At 46.7% G+C, this 24,671-nt stretch overlaps 1 protein-coding gene across 7 annotated transcripts in view; it reads right to left on the bottom strand.

Annotated features, from left to right (window-relative positions):
* The window catches only part of STAT3 (signal transducer and activator of transcription 3), a 378,615-nt gene that overhangs the window by 230,851 nt on the left and 123,093 nt on the right, over positions 1–24,671 (bottom strand). For all 7 annotated transcript variants that reach the window (XM_086924116.1, XM_086924122.1, XM_086924118.1 and 4 more), the window contains 4 exons: positions 22,397–22,545; positions 21,405–21,549; positions 1,266–1,364; positions 392–484 (listed from right to left, as the gene is read on the bottom strand). In XM_086924116.1, the coding sequence (XP_086780242.1) occupies positions 392–484; positions 1,266–1,364; positions 21,405–21,549; positions 22,397–22,524 (465 nt within the window). In that variant the 5' untranslated portion in view covers positions 22,525–22,545. The remainder of the gene's footprint in view (positions 1–391; positions 485–1,265; positions 1,365–21,404; positions 21,550–22,396; positions 22,546–24,671) is intronic.

Below are 24,671 nucleotides of genomic sequence, written 5' to 3'. Positions count from 1 at the left end.
GAATTTTTGAGCGCACAGCTGCCCCAGCTAAGGGGCGTCCCGGCGCTATTGCTGGAAAAGGTAACATAACTAACATAAAAAAAGTTAAAGCAATCAAAGCGTGATAATGTTTTGGTAATGGCAACATGGTTACAATAATAAGGATATTTTAAAACGAGATGGCAATGTTTTGAATCCATAGAAGATCCATTTCAGATTAGGACGGGAGAGGAGCCACTTACTAATCATAGTAGCACATGGCAGATCATGCACCAAAGTACCATCGATCCTCAAAATGAGGCCTCCTTTAACTTTGGGTGCACCCATATTTTAGCAGCACTCCTTGGACTCTAGTCTAATGATCTGATTGCTATGCCACAGTTTCTTGAAAGCCTGGATGCGAAAGACATACCTGCACTCTCTTCCTCATGTCCTGTAGGTGCTGTTCCAGCATTTGCTGTTTTTCGGTCACCACAGCAGCTGTGGGGTGAGTTGCTTGTCCACTCTAAAAAGAATAAGGTTATTGAGATTAAACTACAATTATCGGGATTTCAGATAGAAAACAAAGAAATCTGGAGAAGTCCTGGATCCACTTCTAGGTTCTTCAATCCTTGAAGTAGGTTTTATCTCATACCATTTTAGGAGTGCCCATGACAAGGTGACGCTTGCAATGATCTACAGTACTTAATGTACGCTTATCATTTTAAATGATTTTTTTTACATTCAACAGAAATACGTAAACTTCTCAAAATTCTGTCAAAGGGCTAAACAGGCAGTGTCTAGCTCTTTATAATGCTAGCCCATCATAAAGAAATACCATTCCATTTTTAGAGGACACAGACGCAATTCTTAGGTCATGTATTTATGTCGCCTGTAAAAACGTCTGCTAAGGTTTCAGCGGTATGCAATGTTTAGGATCAAGACTTGTAAACCACATTCTGCAGTTGTTTTATAAGGCCTTAGTTATATGAAAACTATATAAATAAACATTGGGAAAAAGTATTGATGGGGAAAGATCTAGCGAGTAGCACCTGGTTCAGAGCGATTCTGAGCCCCGACTGCTTGTGACGTTTTTGGTTTGTTTTAATGGTGTCAGCACCTGAACTGGAATCCATAAATATCTTTCAAGTCAAGTCACACAATTATAAAACTACATTAGCCGATTTTAGAACAGTTATGGGTGAAAATGTTATAGGTTTACACATGTTTACGATGCAAAGAAGCCCTCACAAAGTCAATAAGTGGGCAAATGATGCCGGCAGACACGCAAGCCCGCATTTACGAACCTGGGCGGCAGTGGCTGCCGTCTGAAGCAGGCGCGACTCTTCCCATAAGCACCGGGCCACGATCCGTGCTATTTCCATGGGCTTTTCAAGGTATCGGCTCTAGAAATAATTTACAAGCGAGAGAGGAGATGATACATTAAGGGTCATTTGAGCTGAGGTCCACTAACATCTCAACACAGTTCATTGGCTACTGTATGACAGCTTCACGACCAGTTATGAGCATCCCACTGTGAGCTGAACGTCTGCAATACAAGTTACCTCGGTCACAGGCTCAAGAACAGCCTTGAGCGCAGCATATTCTCCGTTCCTGCCCTCACTCCACAAGAAGCTCCACTCCTGTAACACTAGGTATTTTTGGCCACAGGCTGAAGATGAGCTACGAACGCAGCATGTTCTTTTTTCCTTCCTCAAATTCCCAAAGTAAAGTGTCCTAAAGGAAGCTCCAATCCGACTAACACCAGTTATTCTTGGTCGTCAGTGGATCTTCCCAGCTAGGAGCACAGCATGTTCTCCCTTCCACCCCAACTTCCCCCAGTAACACACCCCACACTAGCCTCACTCCTGCCACACCTGGTCTTCTTGATCACAGGTCAACAGCCCATGAACAAGGAGAGGTAGCACATCTGTTCGTACTTTACATTCTCGACTTTCAATCAAGCCACAAACTCAGCATATGCGGAAAGGGTGCAGCAATGATCCTTTGTAAACATCCAGTCAAGTCACATTAAACCAACCGCTGGATGAAAGAGCAGCGAGTTGTCTAAGCGTGTGTTCAGGGCCGGATTGGCCGTAGTGGGCATCAGGTGTTTCCCCGGGAGGCTGGAAGGGTGGGGGCCGTTTTGCAGGTGTGGGTGCTGGTTTTGTTAGTGGGGGCCTGTAACGTGCATACACTACTTGAGATACATGTTGATGTGTGGAGTGCTTCAATCTTTTTAAGAGCCCAATTGCAAGCACAGAAAAGGCAGGAACTCTCGGACAATCATACAACCAATGGTGGTATGATGGCAAAAGATGGCTGGATGAACTTGCGTAGTCGCAAAGCTTCCTGGGAGCAAACCCGAATGTTGAGTTTCCACAGTGGGTATGTTTTTACCTTTTTTTTTTACATCAGGATATAACAGTGTTGCGTTCATTAAACTATGCAAATAATTCTCTACCTTCTGACCAGCAAACTAAGACAGCAAGATGTTCAGAGAATTAAACTCCCTTTCTTATGTTACCTGAAGGTGACCACCGGGTCACCATTTCAAACCACTAAAAAATGTCAGAGAGGAGCAGCGTGTCAGAGAGGAGCAGCAGCGTGTCAGAGAGGAGCAGCAGCGTGTCAGAGAGGAGGAGCAGCGTGTCCGAGAGGTGGAGCAGCGTGTCAGAGAGGAGGAGCAGCACCTCAGAGTGGAGCAGCACCTCAGAGAGGAGCAGCACCTCAGAGTGGAGCAGCACCTCAGAGTGGAGCAGCACCTCAGAGTGGAGCAGCACGTCAGAGTGGAGCAGCACGTCAGAGTGGAGCAGCACGTCAGAGTGGAGCAGCGAGTGGAGCAGCGAGTGGAGCAGCACGTCAGAGTGGAGCAGCACATCAGAGTGGAGCAGCACGTCAGAGTGGAGCAGCACGTCAGAGTGGAGCAGCACGTCAGAGTGGAGCAGCACGTCAGAGTGGAGCAGCACGTCAGAGTGGAGCAGCACGTCAGCGTGGAGCAGCACGTCAGCGTGGAGCAGCACGTCAGCGTGGAGCAGCACGTCAGCGTGGAGCAGCACGTCAGCGTGGAGCAGCACGTCAGCGTGGAGCAGCACGTCAGAGTGGAGCAGCATGTTGGAGTAGGGATTGGAGTAGAGTAGGAGTACAGTAGATTGTCACAGAGTGTTGCAGAGAAGACAGTTGTAGAGTGATGTACTGTTGAGTGGTGTATCGTGGAGTAGAGTGGTGTATCCTGGGGTAGAGTAGAGTGGGCTGGGGTAGAGTAGAGTGGCATGGCGTAGAGTGGCCTGGCGTAGAGTGGACTAGAGGGAAGTGAACTGGAGGTGATTGGATTGGCTTAGAGTGGAGTGCAGTGGGGTGAATTGAATTAAAGTAGATTGGAGTGGAGTAGATTGGATTGAAGTAAATTAGAGTAGAGTAGAATGGATTAGAAGTGGAGTGGATTAGAATGGAGTGGATTAGAATGGATTGGATTATAGTAGATTGGAGTGGAGTGCATTAGACTGGATTGGATTAGAGTGGAGTTGATTAGAGTGAATTAGAAGTGGATTAGAGTGGAGAGGATCAGAGTGAAGTGGATTAGAGTAAAGAGGAGCATAGTGGAACGGATAGAGTGGACTGAATGGATTAGAGTGGATCGGACTCGATTACAGTGTAGTGGGGTAGAGTGGACTGGATTGGAGTCGAATGGATTAGATTGGACGAGATTAGAATGCACTGGATTAGAGTGGAGGGGACTAGGTTAGAGTGGACTGGAGTGGTTTGGAGAGGGTTAGAGTAGAGTGGATTGGAGAGGAGAGGATTAGAGTAGAGTGGATTGGAGAGGAGAGGATTGGAGAGGAGAGGATGGGAGTAGAGTGGATTAGAGTGGACAGGATATGGAGTGGATTAAGTGAATTGGAATGGAGAAGATTGGTGTATAGTGGAGTGGAATGGTGTACAGTGGAGGGATTGAGAGTGGAGCGGATTGGATTGGAGGGGATTAGAGTGAATTGGAATTGAGAAGATTGGTGTATAGTGGAGTGGAATGAAGTAAAGTGGAGGGGGTGAGAGTAGAGGGGATTAGATTCGAAGGGATTAGAGTGCAGTGGAATGGATTGAAGTTGATTATAGTGGAGTGGATTGTAGTGGACTGGACTGAATAGAGTGGTGTGGATTAGAATGGCGTGAAGTGAATTAAGTGGATTAGAGTTGAGTGGCATAAATTGCCTCTTACTGTTTTTTAAATTATTCAACACTGCTGTATAATTTGGGCCTCATATGCAGCAAAGTTCCAGTGGCACTGTTATGCAGAATGTTCAGTGTGCAAAACATTAACAGAACAGGCTATTACATTTCTTCAAATGGCCTTATTGTCATTACCACCCCAGTATAATTTATGAATGCAGGGACAAAGTGAGGGGAAGCGACCTTCACAAAACGTTGCACATTCCCCCAAGTGCAGACATAATAGTGTGATTGACGATCAACAATAGTAACCTACGGCCCAGAGTACTGCAACTAAAAAAGAAAAAAAACAAGGAAAAAAGCACTATGGAGGGAGCAGCAGGAGTGGGTTGGGGGTGGGTGAGAAACATTACCCCAATCATGTCAGGAGCAGCCGACGGGCACTGATTAAGTTGAATCAATCTGTGCTTGGTCCGTGTGCCACAGTAAGCATAAGAGGTGATGTTTCTTCGCCTGTACTAGCTAATTAAGGAGGCAGCAAAGAAGAGTGACACTGAAGCGTACAAATGGTAAGCAATGGACGGGCTCCAAACCCTTTTTAGGACTCGCAAGCGAAGCGAGCAAAAAGCCATTTTACTAGGGTTTCAAAAATGGACCTTGAAATTCCACAAAGCTCGTGCATGTGCATTTCAAGGTCAATTTTGATTGGGCTTTGCATGCGTTCTGTTTTATAACAGAACACGCAATAGTCCATAGGCGGTCGCTTAGCTCCGCCTATGGCCTATTGGTGTCTGTTACGCGCACCAAAGCCCATTTGTCTTCAATTATGGCGGCCAGACATGGCGGCCATAATTGAAGACATATGCTCGCAGTGGCGCACGCGCAGCACCACTCACAAGCTTCTTTTTTTTTTGGATCCATTTCACGGCCGAAGCAACTAAACGCTGATGTCTTGTTTTAGTCCTCTTTCCTGCCGATGTCTCCCGAACCATGCAGTAATATTCCAAAACGTGGGGGAGGGGGGGGGGGGGGGTCAGGGGGGGGGGGAAGAGGTCTCTCTTGTCCCGCGCGAAAGTTTTTTTCCTTGAAACTGACAAATCTCTTTAGCGCTTGCGGAGTGAAACGATCTTGGAATATAAGCCATGTAATGTATAAAATAAGGATTTCGATGTGCAGCTTTGGAATACCTTAAGATCTACTCTTCCTCCAGTAGCTGAAAAAGATTCTAAAAATAAAAAAACTTAAGAAAGCAGGGATGGTGAGGGTGAGATAAGGAGGTGTGTGTGAGGGTGGGAGAAAGACACGAGCGGAATCTAGACTGGGAAGCCCTGGTATTAATCAACCCTGGCATTAGACAGTACCAGATGGTGGGCACCTAAGAGTTAGAGCTCCCGCACTTCCAGATCAAACACTGCGGTTATTACAAATGCCACCTGGCTGTGCCTCAGGAACCCTCCCACCCTCCTGGGAGGCACATGGCCACAGACCATGAGGGCTGTAGTTTAGGTCTGGCCTCACAATCGGTAAGCCTCTCACTTACATTGTGCCTTGTTCACAACATACATCGGGGGCTGCGGGCATTACAATTGGCACTGCAGGCCTGTCAGGGATGGCATTTTGCGGGATCACGTCTGCTTGTAAGGAAAGGTGGGGGGAGGGTTACGCATTCTTAATTTGCTACTTTCAGGCCTAATGTTTCCGAGCAACTGGGCTACTATATCAAAGCTACCTTTTTCTACTTTTAAATCTACTAATTTGCAACAGTAGATTCAGTACAACTAACATTTTAAGTAGAATAACAACACACACACACGTTGAATATCCCCCATGTTTCGAGTCTGTCTGAGCCTGTTCGGAGTTTCTAATATCAAGCACCTTGGGAGCAGTCTCATTAGGGCACTACAAGAACCAGAATGCTTTGGGTTACATAAAAATATGCTTGCATATAGTTCTTATCCTCATGACATTGGGTTGGTCGATCGCTAGGACATGCCACGATTAAACCGGTTCAGGAGTCTAAAGGGATGCGTTTACAAGGAACAACAAAACACAAAATTACTAAGTTTTTCTATTATTTTAAATAGAACAGCATCCTCGCCAAAACCAGCCCTCAAGTACGAGGATTATAAAACAAATGTGGCGTAATTCACTGATCGATATTATCATGCGGACTTAAGAGGTTTTTTTTCGTGCCCCCGGGTAACACGCAAGGTAGAGAGATGCGTGGTGCACCGCAGGCCGTGAATGGTCTGTCACCGGTGACAGTATTTCCGACAATGTAGTACATACACCTTAGACTGAAAGCCACTGCGGATTGCCCCCTGCAAGAAACAAGTGATATACTTGTCAGCAGTTCGCGCCAAGCCTACAGAACTATCGGAGCAGCTGTAGTGCCGCCGCACCCCTCCCTCCCAGCAACCATTGGCTCAAACTAGAGGTCCCACTTGCAACCACCACCTCAAATCAAGCCCTATACCAGACCGATCCCTGCAAGAGAGACAAAAAAATACACCCGTACCAACCCACTTCCTTGAAAAATAAGGCTTGGTGAGAGGAAAAGAACAAATCAACAATGAAAAATCACAAACCGGTCCTGCGTCTGTACACGACAGAGAGCAGCCAAAAGTTTTTTGGTTTCATCAAAAAACATACATTACCAGACAGATGACTCAGTCCAACCTCAACAGCCAGAGACAAATAAAAGCGCAAATTTGCCCGCCAAAGTGGCATTATATAGGCCAAGAGCGACTGCAGCTGAGACAAATTAACCTCTTCCCGCCACTAGTGAGAGCCTTCCTAAGACCCGCCCCCTCCCGCCACCCAGTGAGAGCCTTCCTAAGACCCGCCCCCTCCTGCCACCCAATGAGAGCCTTCCTAAGACCCGCCCCTCCTGTCACTCAATGAGAGACTTCCTAAGACCCACCCCTCCTGTCACTCAGTGAGAGCCTTCCTAAGACCCGCCCCCTCACCTGTTCCCTCTCCTCAGCCAGGTTAAGAGCCTGAACCGGTCAACTCCCCAGTGCCCTCGCTCGCATCGCATCCCACCCTTGAAGCTGAGCCCACAGGTCCCTCCTCAGCCCGTACTCTCACTTCTTCTCTTATCCAGCATGCCCTGGGAACTCTTCCGTAGCAGCATATAGAAGACAAGACAGGCCTGCATACAACACGCACCAACAATATCGCTGACAGTTCAATCAGTCCCAGGCCAGGGGTGTTTGTCCTATCCTATCTCATGGTTGGGCACTTGCATGCTGGTACTTGTGGTCCTACATTGATGATGATGGTGACATAAAAACGGACAAAGCAGCTTTTCCTTACACACTGCAGCCAGTCTAGCAGGACTGCCGCTCGTTGACCCCAGTGATTCTGATTATACAGCCAGTGCATTGTGGTACATGTAGTCCAATTCTGGCAATGAGTGAAAAAGGCCTAAGCTTAGTAACCCAGAGTGTCCGCCTCCCCCTTTCCGTTCATCCTCAACTCAACACTCTCCATGACCAAGCAAGTCAACACCGTCTCATCCTCCTGCTTCAACACCCTCAGCAAGCTCTACAGGTGGATCCCACCCCCAAAACAAGAAGAACAGTCACCCAGGCCCTTGTCAGAGGCAGGCTGGACTACGGAAATGCCTTCTAGGCAGGAGCCTCGGCCAAACTCCTAAAACGTCTACAACGCATACAGAACGCCTCTGCTTGCCTAATCCTCAACATCCCTCTCCGCAGCCACATCACACCTCACCTGAGAGACCAGCACTAGCTTCCCGTCAAGAAGAGGATAAACTTCAAGCTCCTCAACCACGCTCACAAAGCACTCAACGACGCCGGACCAGTATACCTCAACAGACGCCTAACCTTCTACACCCCGAACCGCCAGCTAAGCTCCGCCGACCTCGCCACTGTCCCCCGCATCCGAAGAGCGACCACCGGAGGCAGATCGTTCTCCCACCTCGCCGCCAACACCTGGAACACCCTCCCGATCCTCCTACGGCCAACCCAGGATCCACTGACCTTCAGGAGGCTCCTCAAGACCTGGCTTTTGAAGCAGTAGCAGTACCCCTCCCCCCACAGCACCTTGAGACCATCACGGGTGAGTAGTGCGCTTTACAAATGTATTGATTGATTGAGTAAGTAAAGAATGTTAGGGGGAGTGAGTCTGAGCAGGGGCCTAGCTATTAGTGATGCAGCCGGTGCAGTGGCACCGGTACCCAGAGGGGCTGCACAGACTTAGCCTGTGCACACAGGCACTGCCGATGCAGTATGAACACGATCCAGCTGTCTGGCGGTACGACCGCGCCGGGCTGAATTTGGGTGGATGCAGTGGTGGCTCCTCCGCGAAGGAGGAGGAGCATTGCTTCACTGTTTTTTTTCAGCAGTATAAGCACAAAATAAAATGATAACTCAGTTATCATTTTCTTTTTTCCTTTTTGTTGCACAGCAGCTTAAGAGGCATGGCGGCGCTGATAGAGCAGCTGAGGAGTGGTTTGCCCCCACTCTCAAGTGCACAAAGACTGTTTGGGTGGCCCTCTTATGCCACCCAAAACAGTCATGCACATTTTCCCTCATCTCCACTCAGGCTGCATTACAGCCTGGATGGAGAACATGCCCTGAGCGCCGAGCCACGACACTAAGACCAATCACAATGCTTCATGCAGCATTGTGATTGGCTCAAGGGAACCTGGGTGCTTCTAGGCTGCTTCCTGTTCCTGTGCTCGCGGGAGGAGGAGCGACGCAACCAGGAGGCGCAGCAAGGAGGACACAGCAAGCCGATAAGTAATTTAAAAAAATGTATTTAACCCTCTCCCCCGCCACCCCACCAACCCCGATAGATGCTGGCCGCCCTTGGTGGTGGCGTCCTGTTTGTAACTATATCATACACTCGCATTCAGGAGTCTCACCTTTTCTACTTTCTACGCCTCGCACTGCTGCACGCCTCACACTGCTGCACGCCTCACACCGATGCATGCTGCACACTGCTGCATAACTCACACTGCTTCACGCTGCACACTGCTGCATTACTCACACTGCTGCAAGCTGCACACTGCCGTACGCCTCACACTGTCGCAAGCCTCATACTGCCGCACGCCTCACACTGCCGCACGCCTCACACTGCTGCACGCCTCACACTGCTGCACGCCTCACACTGCTGCACGCCTCACACTGCTGCACGCCTCACACTGCTGCACGCCTCACACTGCAGCACGCCTCACACTGCTGCATGCCTCGCACTGCTGCAGGCTGCATGCTGCACACTGCTGCACGCCACACACTGCTGCCACACACTGCTGCACGCCACACACTGCTGCACGCCACACACTGCTGCACGCCACACACCACACACGGCTGCACGCCACACACGGCTGCACGCCACATACGGCTGCACGCCTCACACTGCTGCACGCCTCACACTGCTGCACGCCTCACACTGCTCCACACATCACACTGCTGCACGCCTCACACTGCTGCACGCCACACAACACAACACCACCACATCACTCTAGGACACCACCACATCACTCTAGGACACCACCACATCACTCTAGGACACCACCACATCACTCTAGGACACCATCCCATCACTCTAGGACACCCCCACATCACTCTGGGACACCACCACATCACTCTGAGACACCACCACATCACTCTGGGACACCACCACATCACTCAGGGACACCACCACATCACTCAGGAGCACCACTCAGGGGCACCACCACATCACTCAGGGACACCACCACATCACTCAGGGACACCACCACATCACTCAGGGACACCACCACATCACTCAGGGGCACCACTCAGGGGCACCACCACATCACTCAGGGACACCACCACATCACTCAGGGACACCACCACATCACTCAGGAACACCACCACATCCCTCTAATACACCACCACATCACTCAGCCCAAGCACATCATCACTCAGCACCACAACAGCATCACTCAGCACCACAACAGCACTGTGCTTGCTTGCTACCAACAAGCATTGCCATAGCCAATAGGACTAGCATTAGTAAAGTGTAAGCTATTGGCTTTGTGAATAACAATGCTATTAATTTATATATTTTCAAAGCCAACACATATTTTAAAAAATTGTCATTTACAAAACCAATAGCTCACACTTTCCTAATGCGAGACCTATTGCATTGCAAATGCTTGTTGTAAATAATAGTGTCTTGCAAGCGAGCACATGCTTTTGCAGGCTCGACCCTAAAAAGGAACTGCTTATGCAGAGAACATGTGCTACACCCTAAAACCCATAAATGCGGGCAGACTGCTCAGGCTAGTAAGCAGATTTTCAGCTAATACTCTGTCATCATGACCTTTTGCTTTTCAGGAAACTATCCTAATGCAAAGGGAACTGTTTATACTGCCCAATACTTAAAGCAAGGTTGTGTATTAAATAGAGAAGCTAATAATTGATGCATTAAGCAACTATCACCTGGACATTTTGGTCTTCACCACAGTCATCCAGACTTAGTCGAGCCCGGCTTTAGGGCAAGGAGTCTTTAAATGCTATACTGACAGCCAGAATCTCCCCCACGAACAAACTGGTGTCTGTGAATCACTTTTTGCAAATCCTGGCAATCCTCTACGTATACTATTGTTCCCTTATTGATGTATAGCCAGTGCAGCTAAAGATCTTGAAGCTCTGAGCAACTGATCTACAACTGGTAGTGCAGCGTAACCATATTTCCATGCTACCAAAAGAAAACTGGTCATCCCTATGGATCTCATTTTCAAATGACGCCAGAATTTACTGAGTGGGCACATCATTTCCATGGAGTGGACTGGGTAATAAGCAGTTCTCTCCAGATTCACATGCCACTGAAAACATATTCAACCCTGTTGCCCTCTCCAAATACATTTAAGGTCACTACAGTCAAGACGACAATGAGAATATGCCTGTAAACCTTCACTCATCCAATCGCTGGCTTTCTTCTGCCTTTGACTACATCTCTACACTAAAGAAACAGGCGGCCATCAGGGATTAGCATCACCACCTCATAGACCACTCCTGCAGATCTATTTGACTGCTTACATCACTTTCTGAAGTCAACGTCGAAACCATTTCAATGACATTGCTTTCAGCAGGTCACACCACAGCTTTCAAAGTCAATTTCCAAGTCATTTTCAAGTTAGTGTTAGATGTTATACTGTATGGTAAGTGCATTATATATCTGGAACCTGTTCAGCACTGTCAACCACACTAAGGTCTCCAGGCCTCTCTTAGGGGATAAATTATTCATGAATTCAGTGAAATTTCTTATGAAGGGGAGCTAGGATTACATTTAACTGTTTCTTCTCCATTAAGGGATCTTCACGAATATTCATGAACACTAAAAAGAAAAGCAAGCTCATGGTCACTGTAACATGCAAGAAACATAAAGGGAATGAAAGCAGACGCCCATCTACTCCTAGACTGAACCAAAAAGATTACACCTAGTTACTGGTCGGTTTTGGCATCGGTTTTGGAGTTCGGGTTTAAAGTGTACCTTGTCAACAAGGAAGCTGTTTTGAAAATGACAAGAGCGCTATTTCTTAAGATGGTTGTAGAAGCAAGTGAAATGTTCCCTAAGTTTCATATAAATGGATTAATAGGTTTAGGTAGCACTTTATTACACAGTACAGCAGGCAACAGATAGGGTTTCCATCCTTTTCAATAAAGAGAGCTACTTTTGATCAGTTAAAATCTTCGTGAACAATTAAAAAATAGCACATTAAGCAACATTAGAAAAGTGATCCACCCATGAATGAATAATAATAATAATAACAACTACACATAGAAACAAGGCAGGTTACTGATAGCAATATCATAAAAGATTTTATAAAGATGGAATGCCTTCAAATGAGAAATTAAATATCAACTATGCCAGCAAACGCTTTCTTGCACAGAATACATAAGATAACTAGTGTGGAGAAGTGTGGCTCACTGGTTAGAAGGGGCAGACCCTGAAGCAGAAGTCGGCCCGGGACCAGGGTTCAATTCCAGACGCTGCAGGGTCTTGGGTCAATGTCCGCGGACTCGATAATTCTCGCCTAGGTGCCAACCCTAACCATGGGTCCTACTCTGCGACTCTGGGCAATAGCTTGCTTAATCTCCACAAAGGCCCCAGCAGCGCCGGGGATGCCTGGCTTCACCTTGGGGGTGCCCTCTCACAGGGAAAGCCATGACGGGTTCCCCAGCGGTATACAGCGCCAGGACACAACGTAACAAGGTAACAGTGCGCTTTACAAGTATACATACATTATATTACAAGTCACTGTAACTCAGCACAACTTAGCATTCGGTTTTCAGCTTTACATGTATTTTAGACATTCGATTAATTTTGTCTCAGAGCATCTGCTTATCCGTTTTGGAGAACAAACACATTTTGCTGTCAAATGCAAACTTTTAAAATCGGGTAAATACCCCCCAAATCATCCAAACACAAGCTTGATATTTTCTGAAACAAATAAACACTATTTTGCCTTGCAATGCAAGTTTTCATTCAGCTTTTCATTTTCAAGTACTTGTATGAACAACTGCCTCAAACAGACTCTGCCTCTCAAGCCTAGGTTTTACCATTACATACCAGAGATGGCCCAGGCGACCACAATGGTGCCCAAAACATTTGTATTGTATTGTATTGTATTGTATTGTTATTTATATAGCGCGATTGCTGCCACAAGGGCGTCCAAGCGCTGAAGCATGAAGACAGAACTGGGAGTGATGGAAGGATTAGGATTCGATGGACCTGGCAAACAAGATAAGTTTTCAATTGTTTGCGGAAAGAGAGTAGGTTTGAATTGGTCCGGAGTTGTAAGGGGAGTGAATTCCACATCTTAGCGGCGTTTACAGAGAACAGCCTACCTCCGGTCCTGGCTCTCTTTACTCTGGGTACCACGGTCATAAAAGCCTCTGCAGATCGGAGGTTTCTCTTTGGGTGGTATCGATTGACTAAGTTGTCAATGATAACTGGGCCTGACTTCCAGAAGGCCCGGTGGGCAATACATAATGCCTTGAACGCCACTCTCTGTCTCACTGGGAGCCAGTGTAAGCTGATCAGTGCGGGTTTGGCTGACTGGGTCCGTGGAATCTGTAGCAGGGTGCGGGCTGTACAGTTCTGCACCACCTGTAGCTTTCGCAGGGTCATCTCGGGGGCACCAACATACAGGGCGCTGTTCGAATCCAGCCGAGACTGAATCAGGCCCTGTACTGCCACTTGTTTTGCTGCCATTGGTAGGAGGGGAAGAACTTTCCTTAGAGTTCTAAGTAGGCCAAAACATGTGGCCGATAGTTTGGTGGCCTGAGTGGAGAAGGAGAGGTTTTTATCAAGCCATACTCCCAAGCTCTTTACGCTTTCCTTGGGAGTGGGGGGGGGTACCTAGGCACGAAGGCCAGAGGGAGGTGAGGGAGGATTTGAAGGAGTGGACGCCAAAATGTCTAGGTTGCCCAAAATAGGCCACTAATAGCCACTCATTGTGCCAAGAACACCGCTGTGCCCAGAATGAACAGCATAATTAATGTCACTAATGGTCACAAATCAAACAGAGGATGCTTTATATATTTTTTAATGACCATCAGACCATCATCATTCCAGAGGTGGACTACATTATAAGGTAGGGGCGTCCTCAAATAAGCCAAAGATGACAATAATACACCAGCATGGCTAAGATTAAATTCGAATTCGGTGCAAAAGACTTAAATCTACAGAGCAGAGTCAGTTGGCGCTAGGATGGATTTATTTTGAATGCAATGTGGGACTTTGAGGAACAGTTTTGTGCCTCTGTTGTATGTTGAAATCCAAGGAACTGGACTATGAAAATCATTCTTGAAAGAGTGGTTGGAAGATATTGGTATTAACAATCATTGTCAAAGCCAATAGGTCTTGCCTTTGGGACCTTATAAGTGTTTCACATGCACCACATTATCATGGTTACAGTGCCACGAGGGATAGAAGAGCTATACACACTGGATTATACAATCTGATTCAGGAATACATGCTTGTCTTGAGAAACATTTATGGACACATTCCAAGGTTTTTTAACACACAGACAAAAAGATAAGTGCTTCAATACAAGTCAACAGCACTATAACATTTTGTGTGCGACAGCTTCACTAGAGTATTGAACAGCCTATGAAAAAAAGCAGTGTAGGACTTTCCAATGGCGGAGACATCACATCGAACTCTCCCCAGGCCCCTATTCACCAGGCACTTATCTCCAGAGTTTTTCATTCAAAACACTGTTCGCATCATGTGTGTAACAGCAAGCCCCCGGCCCAGCTCTATGTCCCAGCCCCCAGGTTACTGGACATAACAAAAACAAAATGCTCCCATTTGTCAGGTAGAGGGGAAATAATGAATAAACGGGGACAGCATCAATTAATCTCTGCGCTGCAAAAAAATATATATTAACCTGACCTTGTGTAGCGTAACTGCCACTTTTGTATAGCACTCAAATACCTTTGGGCGGGTCAAGTTTGCACTCTATCAAAATGCCCTGAAACATTTATCTGACCTTGTGAAATGTAACTAGCGCTTATGTAGAGTGCTCCAACACCTTCGGGTAGCTAGCGTTCACATTGTATAAGAAAAAATGTTTCACAGTCCCATGGAAGGCTAAATGAAAGTGCTTTGAAATTCGAGCTCGGAGAGAAGGAGGACGACAGGAAGAGGCATTGGGTATGCAGCGACATGGGAGGAGGTGAGAGGGACGAATATTGCGCTGAATAATTTAATATCCACGCACCTAAAAACAAAAAAAATTAACCTGACTTTGTGTAATGTACCCTTGAGTCAGTGGTATTCGTGCTCTATAAAAGTCCCCCCCCAAAAGAATCTGACATTGTGCAATGTAACTAGCGCCTTCAGTGAAGCGCTCCAACACCTTCGGGTCGCCAAAGTTTACATTATATACTTAAAAATGCCTCACAGTCCCTGGGGAGCTGCCATGAATGTGCTTTGAAATTACAGCTCTTAGAGAAGGACGATAGGAAGAGGCAGCGGGCAAGCAGTGACATGGGAAGAGGTGGGAGCGACGAATACTGCTCCCATTAGTTAGGTAGAGGGGAAATAATGAATAAACAGGGGCGGCGTTGACATCAATCAATCAATCAGTGACACTTATAAAGCGCGCTACATACCCGTAGGGTCTCAAGGCGCTGGGGGTGGGGGGGGTTGGGTGCCGCTACTGCTCGAACAGCCAGGTCTTCAGCTTCTTCCTGAAGGAGAGGTGGTCTTGGGTCAGGCGCAGGTCGGTCGGGAGGGAGTTCCAGGTCTTGGCGGCCAGGTAGGAGAAGGACCTTCCTCCTGTAGTCGCTCTTCGGATGCGGGGGACGGCGGCGAGGGCGTGGTTGGCTGATCGGAGGTGGCGTTTGGGAGCGTAGAAGTTGACTCGGCTGTTGAGGTAGCTCGGGCCTTGGTCGTGTAGGGCCTTGTGTGCGTGGGTGAGGAGGCGGAAGGTGATTCTTTTGTTGACGGGAAGCCAGTGAAGGTCTCTCAGATGTCCGGAGATGTGGCTGGTTCGTGGGATGTCGAGGATGAGTCTGGCTGAGGCGTTCTGGATCCGCTGGAGTCTCTTCTGGAGCTTGGCGGTGGTACCGGCGTAGAGGGCGTTGCCGTAGTCCAGTCGGCTGGTGACGAGGGCCTGGGTGACAGTCTTCCTGGTCTCGGTGGGGATCCACCAGAAGATCTTCCGTAGCATGCGTAGGATGTTGAAGCACGCCGAGGAGACGTTGTTGACTTGCCTGGTCATGGAGAGGGAGGAGTCCAGGATGAAGCCCAGGTTTCGTGCATGGTCTGTCGGTTTGGGTGCGGTGCCCAGGGCGGGAGGCCACCAGGAGTCGTCCCAGGCGGAGGGTGAGGAGCCCAGGATGAGGACCTCCGTCTTGTCCGAGTTCAGTTTCAGGCGGCTGGTTGTCATCCACTCGGCTACCTCTTTCATCCCTTCGTGCAGGTTGGCTCTGGCGGCGGCGGGGTCGTTGGTCAGGGAGAGGATCAGCTGGGTGTCGTCGGCGTAGGAGATTATGCTGAGGTTGTGTTTGCGTACGATGGCCGCGAGGGGGCTCATGTAGACGTTGAAGAGGGTGGGGCTCATTTAATCACAACGCACCTAAACACTAAAACATTAACCTGACCCTCTGTAATGTAACTAGTGCTTTTGTAAAGCGCTTTAATACCTTTGGGTCAGTTGAGTTTGGGCTCTATAAAAATGCACTCAAAAATTAATCTGCCATTGTGTTAATGAACTAGTGCGGATGTAAAACACTCCATCACCTTCGAGTGTCAGAGAAAATGCAACGGAAGTTGCCCAAGCCTTGCTCTTTTAACTGTGCTTCAAGGGAGGGCTGCTGAAGGTCGCGTGACAGAGGCTCGCTAAAGCAACAAGCAGTGAAGCGGGAGGTGGCTGGGGGTAAATCCTCGCATTTTGAAGTCAGAAAAATAAAGAGGGGATTTCGAAAACAGCATTTGGCATTTCATCTCGCTTTTTGAACGTGACGGGGAGATTAAGTGACAGATGCCAAAGCTGAACCACCAGAGATGGGCAAATAGTGACACAAGCAGGAATCAAAGAAAAACAGTCCCCCAAAGAAACACCGACACAGAAGCGTAATGTTAACAGTAATTGGGCAGTGCTCTGTGGGAGGACACCAAGCACAACAAGCATTGGAAATGCAATAGGTCTCGCATTAGGAAAGTTTGAGCTATTGGTATTGTAAATGACACTTTTTATTTATGTGTTGGTTTTGAAAGTAGCAAAATTAATAGCTTTGTCAGTTACAATGTCAATAGTGTTAACTTTTGCAAATGTGACACCTATAGCATTTGTAATGCAATGTGTGTTGTATTTACGTGACTTGGATGTCTTGATATTACACATAACAATGGCTTTTAATTTTGTAAATAATTAATACTTAAATAAAAGTTATTGTAATTTATAATGGCAGTAGCTTAAACGTTTGTAAATAACTTTTGTGAAGATTATGTTCAGTGTATTTTATTGTGACAAAAATCCAAGAACATTGCATTTGCACCTACACACACACAGAGCCACACACACACACACATATAGATGTGGTAGTGGTGGATCTGGGGGATATGGTGGTGGTGGGTGTGGTGGTGATGGTGGATGTGGTGGTGGTGGATGAGGGGGTGGATGTGGTGTTGGTGGATGTGGTGGTGGTGGATGTGGTGGTGGTGGATGTGGTGAAAGTGGTGGTGGATGTGGTGGTGGAAGTGATGGTGGTGGGTGTGGTGGATGCGGTGGTGGATGTGGTGGTGGTGGATGTGGTGGTGGTGGATGAGGTGGTGGTGGATGAGGTGGATGTGCGTGGTGTATGTGCGTGGTGTATGTGCGTGGTGTATGTGCGTGGTGTATGTGCGTGGTGTATGTGCGTGTGGTATGTGCGTGTGGTATGTGCGTGGTGTATGTGCGTGGTGTATGTGTGTGGTGTATGTGTGTGGTGTATGTGCGTGTGGTATGTGCGTGGTGTATGTGTGCGTGGTTTATGTGTGTGTGGTTTATGTGTGTGGTGTGTGGTCTTATGTGTGTGGTGTTATGTATGTGTGTGGTATTCATAAGTTAAGGGTGGTCTAAAAATTGCAGACTAGCATTCTCAGCCCTATTGTGTGCATTCGCAAAGCGCTAGTTTTGTGCATATTGGGAGATATGTGTCGTGGGTTGGGAGCTTCTACATTAAAAATCATTCTATGAATATGTAAGGGTGTGTGATGACAGACGTGTGAAGCTGTATGTGGAAGAGAGGTGTGAAAGTAAAGGGTGTGTTTGTAAGGGAGAGTGAAGGAATGAGGGTGAGTTCATGTATTGCGAGAGTATGAGCTGTTACTGTTGGGATTGTGTAAGGTACGGTGACACTTTTTTTACGGAGGTGAGAATGTGACAGGGGTGAGGGTAGAAAGATGTGATAGTGATTGAATATATGAAGAGGATGCACAAATGACTACAACTTATAATGCTTTAAATCAGCATTGTCATAAAAAAGACATTTTTTGAGCGAATATATGAAGAGGATGCACAAGCTACTAATACTTGTAATGCTTTAAAACAGCATGGTCATTAAAAAGTCAATTTTATCTAACCTCTGTATAGATGGTTAGTCTGTTTATGTGACATTTTGTCATTATTCAATGAAAGTGTGGTAGGTAAAAGCTTAATGTTGAAATACATATGCATGCTTATAAATGTAAAAAGCACAAAATAGTAGTTGCAGTGACACTTTGGCAAACACTAAATGAGTAAGGCTGCTGAAAAAGTGTTGAAAGCTGAATAAGTGTTTGTGATATAGACTCATACTGTGGAGTCTGCATAATTAACCGTTCTACATGTTTTTTCATCAACTAAAGAAGCATGATGAATATATGCTGGTAATTAGGCTGGCAATTAAAACAAGTTTGTTTTGTTTGGTTACCGTTACATCCAGCACGAAAGCTGCGGTCTAAAGGCTGTTCACGATTATTACTGGCATTTGTATAGTTAATTAACATACTGGCAGAACTATCGCTACTGAAGTTATGCCAGCAGACAAGTTTTATAGATGATTAGTTTATGTATAACATCTCATCATTATTCAATGCAAATGTGGCAGGCAGGAGCATAGATGTGCAAGGAGCATTTATAAAAGCTTTTTCTTCAAACGCGTTTGCCTGGTCATGAATGTTAGAGGCATACAGTATAAGCTGCACTGATGCTGTGCCAAACACTTGATGAGTAATGCTGCTGTAAAAGTGTTTTGGGAATTGCAAGTCTCGAAAAAAAGCATAGAAACCAGTTTTATATCAAGACGTGCGCGTGCTTTTGCCGGAAACTAGTAGGGCGGGACTTCCATTTTCTAATGGAAGCAAGCGCCCACGGAGTGCCGGGCTAAAGGAGCAGCAATGGCGCGGCGTTTCTATGCTGAAGGGGGAGCCCTGCGGTGTCACCTGCAGTTTTAAGTTCCACTGATGAGGTTAGTATGGCTTGAAGGGAAGGCGGATGTTTGTATCTTTATGCGCTAGTATCTGAGACGTAGGAACTGTGTTATGTGCGTTCGTATGTGCGAAGGGGAGGGGCGCCTGTATGCCTGAATGCTTGAGGCGGTGTATATGCATGCGCACGTGAAGGCTAGCGCCTTCAGTTCTGTGGTAGTGTGTGCACCATAAGATGTGTGTTCAGTGTACTCGTATGTGCGGCGGGGAGGGGCGCGTGTATGCTTGTATGTGTGAGGGCTGTGTGTATGCATGCATGTGTAAAGGCTAGCACCTCGAGGGTGTCAGAGCGCTGCATAAGTTAAACATCATTCTGAATGTGATGTCCGCAATAACTGAAAATGCAGCCTTTCAGCGCGCCCAAAAGAAGTCAGAAATGCAGGCTCTAAGATTGTTTTAATAGTAAATTGCTGCTGTGATTTAATTTCAAAGTCTGATTGAAAAATCTGTTTGGTGTCTCTGGACTGCGCTGCAGGGGAGGGGGCGGAGCGGGGAGAGGTGCGACACGGCAGGCAGGGGAGGAGAGTAGGAGGAGGAGGAGGGAGGAGAGTAGGAGGAGGAGGGGGGAGGAGAGTAGGGGAGGCACGGCCTAGCGGCCGTGCAACCAAGAAGTGAGGGGGCGGAGCTGGGGGAGGAAGTGAGAGAGAGAGTGGGCAAGGCAGGCGGCTGGGGGCATGTGCACGCGCTTTTAAGCTCGATGCGCATGCGCATTGAGCTTAAAAGTCACGGGCACTGCAAGGAATCGCCACGATTCCTTGCAAGTTAGTTAAAGAGTGGTTAAGCCCCCATAGTCTCGCAAGCTCGATGCGCATGCGCATCGACAGGCGAGACCTAAAAAGGAGAGACAAAGAGGAAGGATTAACCACTAGCCAGCAAGCATTTTTGAACGTCCATCGAAGGGACGAATAAAAAGTAAATTGGTGGGCTATAAGCCCACAGAGTGAAGACAGCATGTCTCGAAGAGACTGCGCATGCGCTGCCTAGGTTCGAACTAAAAACAGATTCTTTTTTGGTGGACTTCAGCTTCAGGTGAGCCTTAGACATACATGCATGAATGGTGGTGAGTAAGGGAAATATGAAATCCAGAGATGGCCTTGAGGTACAGCTGGATGTCATCCACTAGTGAATACGAATGGCATTTCCCCGAGAGTAGGGTCCCAAGGGATTCCATAAATAGGCTGAGGATCACTGGCAAAAGTATGGCGGCATGGAGAGTGCCACAGGTAACTGGGGTGGTTTCAGCTCTGCAGGAACCCATCTGAGCCAGCTGAGGTCATCAAGGTCCCAGTGGCCCAAAAGCCTTGTTTGTGGCGGCAGAACATTCAATGCCAGGATTAGCAGAACATTCAATGCCAGGATTTGCACTGAAGTTCTTCTGTTCTGACCTAGAAGGTCAATGATATTAAACCATTCAGATGACAAATAAAGAGATGCCAATTCCTAAATTAATGAATGCTCCTCACAGTTATCGACTCCTAGCAGGCAGACTAAAAAAGCTATGGCATGCCACACGTATTCGACAAACAGATATTGTGTAGTACATACACACAATCTTCATTAAGATGTAATGTTCCTTTAGTAGTCTAGATACAAAAAAATGTATAATCATGTCAGACAATATTTTCAACATTATCAAGATGGTGATAACCTCTGATGAAATAATCTACCGTGTAATTTGCCACCCAGTAGTGCCTCTTATAAACTCCACAGGGATGCCAATTAATACTAATAGGCAATATTCGACTGTATTATATAACAAATAGCACACATGTATATAACCCTTCTTCTGTAACATTTTTATGGACTATGAAGTAGGATGCAGATTTCCTTAGGTCTTACACTGCTGACACCCCAATATACCAACTCAAGAGTGGTAGCGGCATAAATTAATGCACTGGAGCTGTATAAATATTCACCTCACGCAGATCTAGTATCAATCTTGTGCAACAGTTTACATATTTTAAAAAAGTATTTATAATATGTCACCCAGAAATGAGCTGCCAATATCTTCCTGCTATAAATGCCAATTTCTTCTAGGTTACATATGTATCCCTGGAGATACAACTCACCTAATCATGATACAGGAATAATTATTGAAAATGATGCTGATCAGGAAGCAGAAAACAGTACAACATTGTACAGTTCGTGAACATAAGACACTGACATTTGCAAAAATTCTAGTCACTGCATCAGCTAAAATAGACTAGTTAACGTATGTGAGCAAGAATGATGTATTGATCTCACCTATGCATCATGGAATCAGCATAATCCTAAACATACAACCTTCATCAGTTTCAAATTGGGGGATTTCTTACCTGCAAGAATTGCTTGATCTTCCTGAGATTATGCTGATAGAGGACATTGGATTCCTGTAAGAAGCGGCTGTACTGCTGGTCAATCTCGCCCAGGAGGTTATGAAACACCAAGGTGGCGTGGGACTCCTTGCTAGCAGCATAGGCCCTGTTATGGGAGCACATTGTTGAAACATTTAAGGAGTACAGTTCGACAGGAAAAGGGAAATTGAATACTACTTCTGGAAAAGCTTGAGCCACGGAAAACTAGAGTGACCAAGTGAAATAACCTGAATAGCCAGCAAATCTTGTTGTTTGGTTTCATCATCTGCACATAAATGTTCAAGAAGTAAGCCAGGAAGAGAATGTGAATAAAAAGGGTTGTTGCCAAAGGTGTTTTTTCAGAAGGAAAGACATGCTGTTTTCCAAGAATAGGTTTCATTCTTTAAACCCCTGTCAATAATTACAATGAAATAATGACAGACTGATGTTTACCCACTATCTCCATTTAAGGCAAACCAACACAGATTACACATTAGTGTCCAAGCAAGACCTCCATCCACATTGATGCCTATACATGAACAATAACATCTGTTATTTTTACACCGAAGCCACACATTGCGAACGATACGTTGCAAATCCCAAGTCTTAAACAGAGCAGACTTTGAACTGTGATGGAATCTTCAAAACCACAGTCAGAAAGTGGCAGACCTTATTGGTGCTGCAAAGACCTGCTAATGGCCAAATGGCTCTAGATAACTATGTATTATATAACATGAAGTGCTGGTATCTGGTTAAGGACAATCAGCTTCATCCTGGCTAGTGCACCTAAATATCGGACAAGTCACAACCGTGTATACATTAGAAGCCTATATATGCGCCTATTTAGCTTTGTGGACTTGTTTATCATTTTAATTGACTATATAGTCATACAACTTAAAGTTGTAGAACATCACACCAAAAAAATAGTCTGTGAGAATATTCAGTATTGCAATAATTTTACTGCAGTAACCTACCAATCCTGACTCTCGATCCATGGTGCCAAGAACTGGCGCAGTTCCATTGGGAAGCTATCGCTGTACAGCTGGTGGAGCTGCTCCAGGTAGCGGGTATCCAGCTGTTGCAACTGATTCCACTGCGCCATGGCCACAACCTCCGCTTACCCCTAGAAACAAGAAAGAAAGAACATCCTCTTTACAACTTGTGCAAAACCCCCAGGTCAAGACCATAGCATTTAAAATGAGGGAAACAAGAAACCTCAGGGTCTGAACAACATTTAAGCACATTTCAGAGGAGGGCAAACTTACCAGCTACTGTTTTTCATCAGTATAACATTTGTCAAAATATATATTTTTTTAAAGATATTAAACGATAATTTTACAGCACGGGATCTGGTTGACACTGGTATGTTATTTTTCTGTAGCAACCAAACTATTATTCATGGTTTGAAATGTGGTTATGCTGCGCAATTAATCTGTACAGTGTCATGCTTGTAAATTTCCCGCTGTCACACTTCAAGCTTAGGGTCATTCCTACAGTGCTGGCAGCATCGGCCAAGCAGCCATGGGCAAAAGTGCTGAGGTCCACCCCATAGCACCCATGCAGGAATTATCCCTCAAATCCAAACGTCTGGGTCCTTCCATATGCTCAGATCACATCCTGTTGCCAAGGCATCCCGGGTCAACTAGGAGCTCTTCCGGAAATTAGTTGATGAAGTATGAAGGCCAGCCACAATGAATTGAAGAATTACACAGACAAGGAAGAACACAAGTACTTGCAAAAACTGGATGTCCATTTTCAGCTGTGGGTGACTCTAGGCCCATATGGAAGAAGATGCCCTAAACACAGCCTTAACTTTTAGAATTAAAAATCAAGTTTCACCGCACGTTAAGCTAGGTTCATCTGGAAATCAGGTTTATGGTAAAAATAGACATCTCCTCCCCTACCGTCGCAATACTCACTCACCGCACTCCATGGTATCATTAAAATAAGGCTACTCCATGACTTTGCAAGGTATGCAATAGCAACAGGATGCAGCAGAGGACCAGATTCTACAAACAAAAAGTTGGGCATATAACACAATATTTATTTACCAAACATACGCATCTGTGTCTGAAGTAAGATGCAAGACTTAAATAGGGTGCTCATTAATAGCGAATATAGGTATTTTGCAAATGCAATAAAACAGGTAGGCCCGAGCTAGGTGAAAGTAAATGACTGTGGTTCCCATTCCAGGACTCGTTTGACTCATATTCATTCTCGGGTATGCCCTATTTTTTAAACTATTTTGTGCTACATTCGACGCCTCCTGTACCAACCAGTCTAGGAGAGATCAGAAGTAACAAAAGAATGGAAAGGGAAGACCACTCGGTCCCCCCGAACGTATGGATGGGTGCCCCGATCCCCCCGGGAAACCATTTTGGGCGGGGGGGGGGGGTGGTTCGGCTGGTATGCCCAAAGCGGCGTAGCCAGTGCACGCCCTTCCCGCCCAGAAGGGGTTGTCCTAGACACCCACCCGGAAGACCGCGCCCCGTGGGCGTACCTGAGGAGGGTCCCCGCCCTCCCGCAGACAGATAAAAGAGCGGGAATCCAAAGAAGCGTCCTCTTGTTCCAGAGCTCTGAAGGCTGCACCACTCGTTGCTCGTGAGCCCTCGACGGAACAAGCGGCAATTTTGAGAACTTGTAATCTTGTTTTTTCTCTTTCAGTTATCGAGAGTTCGAAGGATCTGGGACCTCGTTGATCGACTTGAGCGGAGTAAACAAAGCTATGGCCGGCAAAAAAGCGGGAAAGAGCTCCGAGCTGGAGAAGGTACTGCGCACCTTGTCGAACCGAATGGCAATCATGGACCGGAAACTCGGTAAAGTTGATTCGATCGGTCGAGGTTTGGCCGAAGTTAAAAAGCAGTTAGCGGCCCAGAACAACCCCTCAGGCCGCCCTAAGAAGGTAATAGGCCCGGCCATGTCGGGAGTCGTCCCTGAGGGTAGGGGGAAGCGTATTAAGAGGAGGGCGGTTTCCGGGGAGGTTCCGGTTCCTGAGGTGCCCCCATCCGCCCCCATCACACCGGCGGACAGCCCGGTACCAAGTCCGGATATGGGTCTACCAATCCCGGTTGTAATTACCCCTGTTAATGATGATCAGATGCCCCCGGAACTGGCTCTTCAGTTAGCGGCAGTGTTGCCCTGGCTTAAAAAGAAAGCAGGGGGGGCAGTGGCTGGGGAGGATCCAGCCGAGGAGGCAAGATTAATAATCTAGCAGTTACGGCAGTCGAGGGAAGCCGGGACGGTGAATGT

Source organism: Lissotriton vulgaris, chromosome 5 (genome assembly GCF_964263255.1).
Source record: "Lissotriton vulgaris chromosome 5, aLisVul1.2, whole genome shotgun sequence".
Lineage (NCBI taxonomy): Eukaryota > Metazoa > Chordata > Amphibia > Caudata > Salamandridae > Lissotriton > Lissotriton vulgaris.
This window is presented reverse-complemented; position numbering and strand designations above follow the sequence as displayed.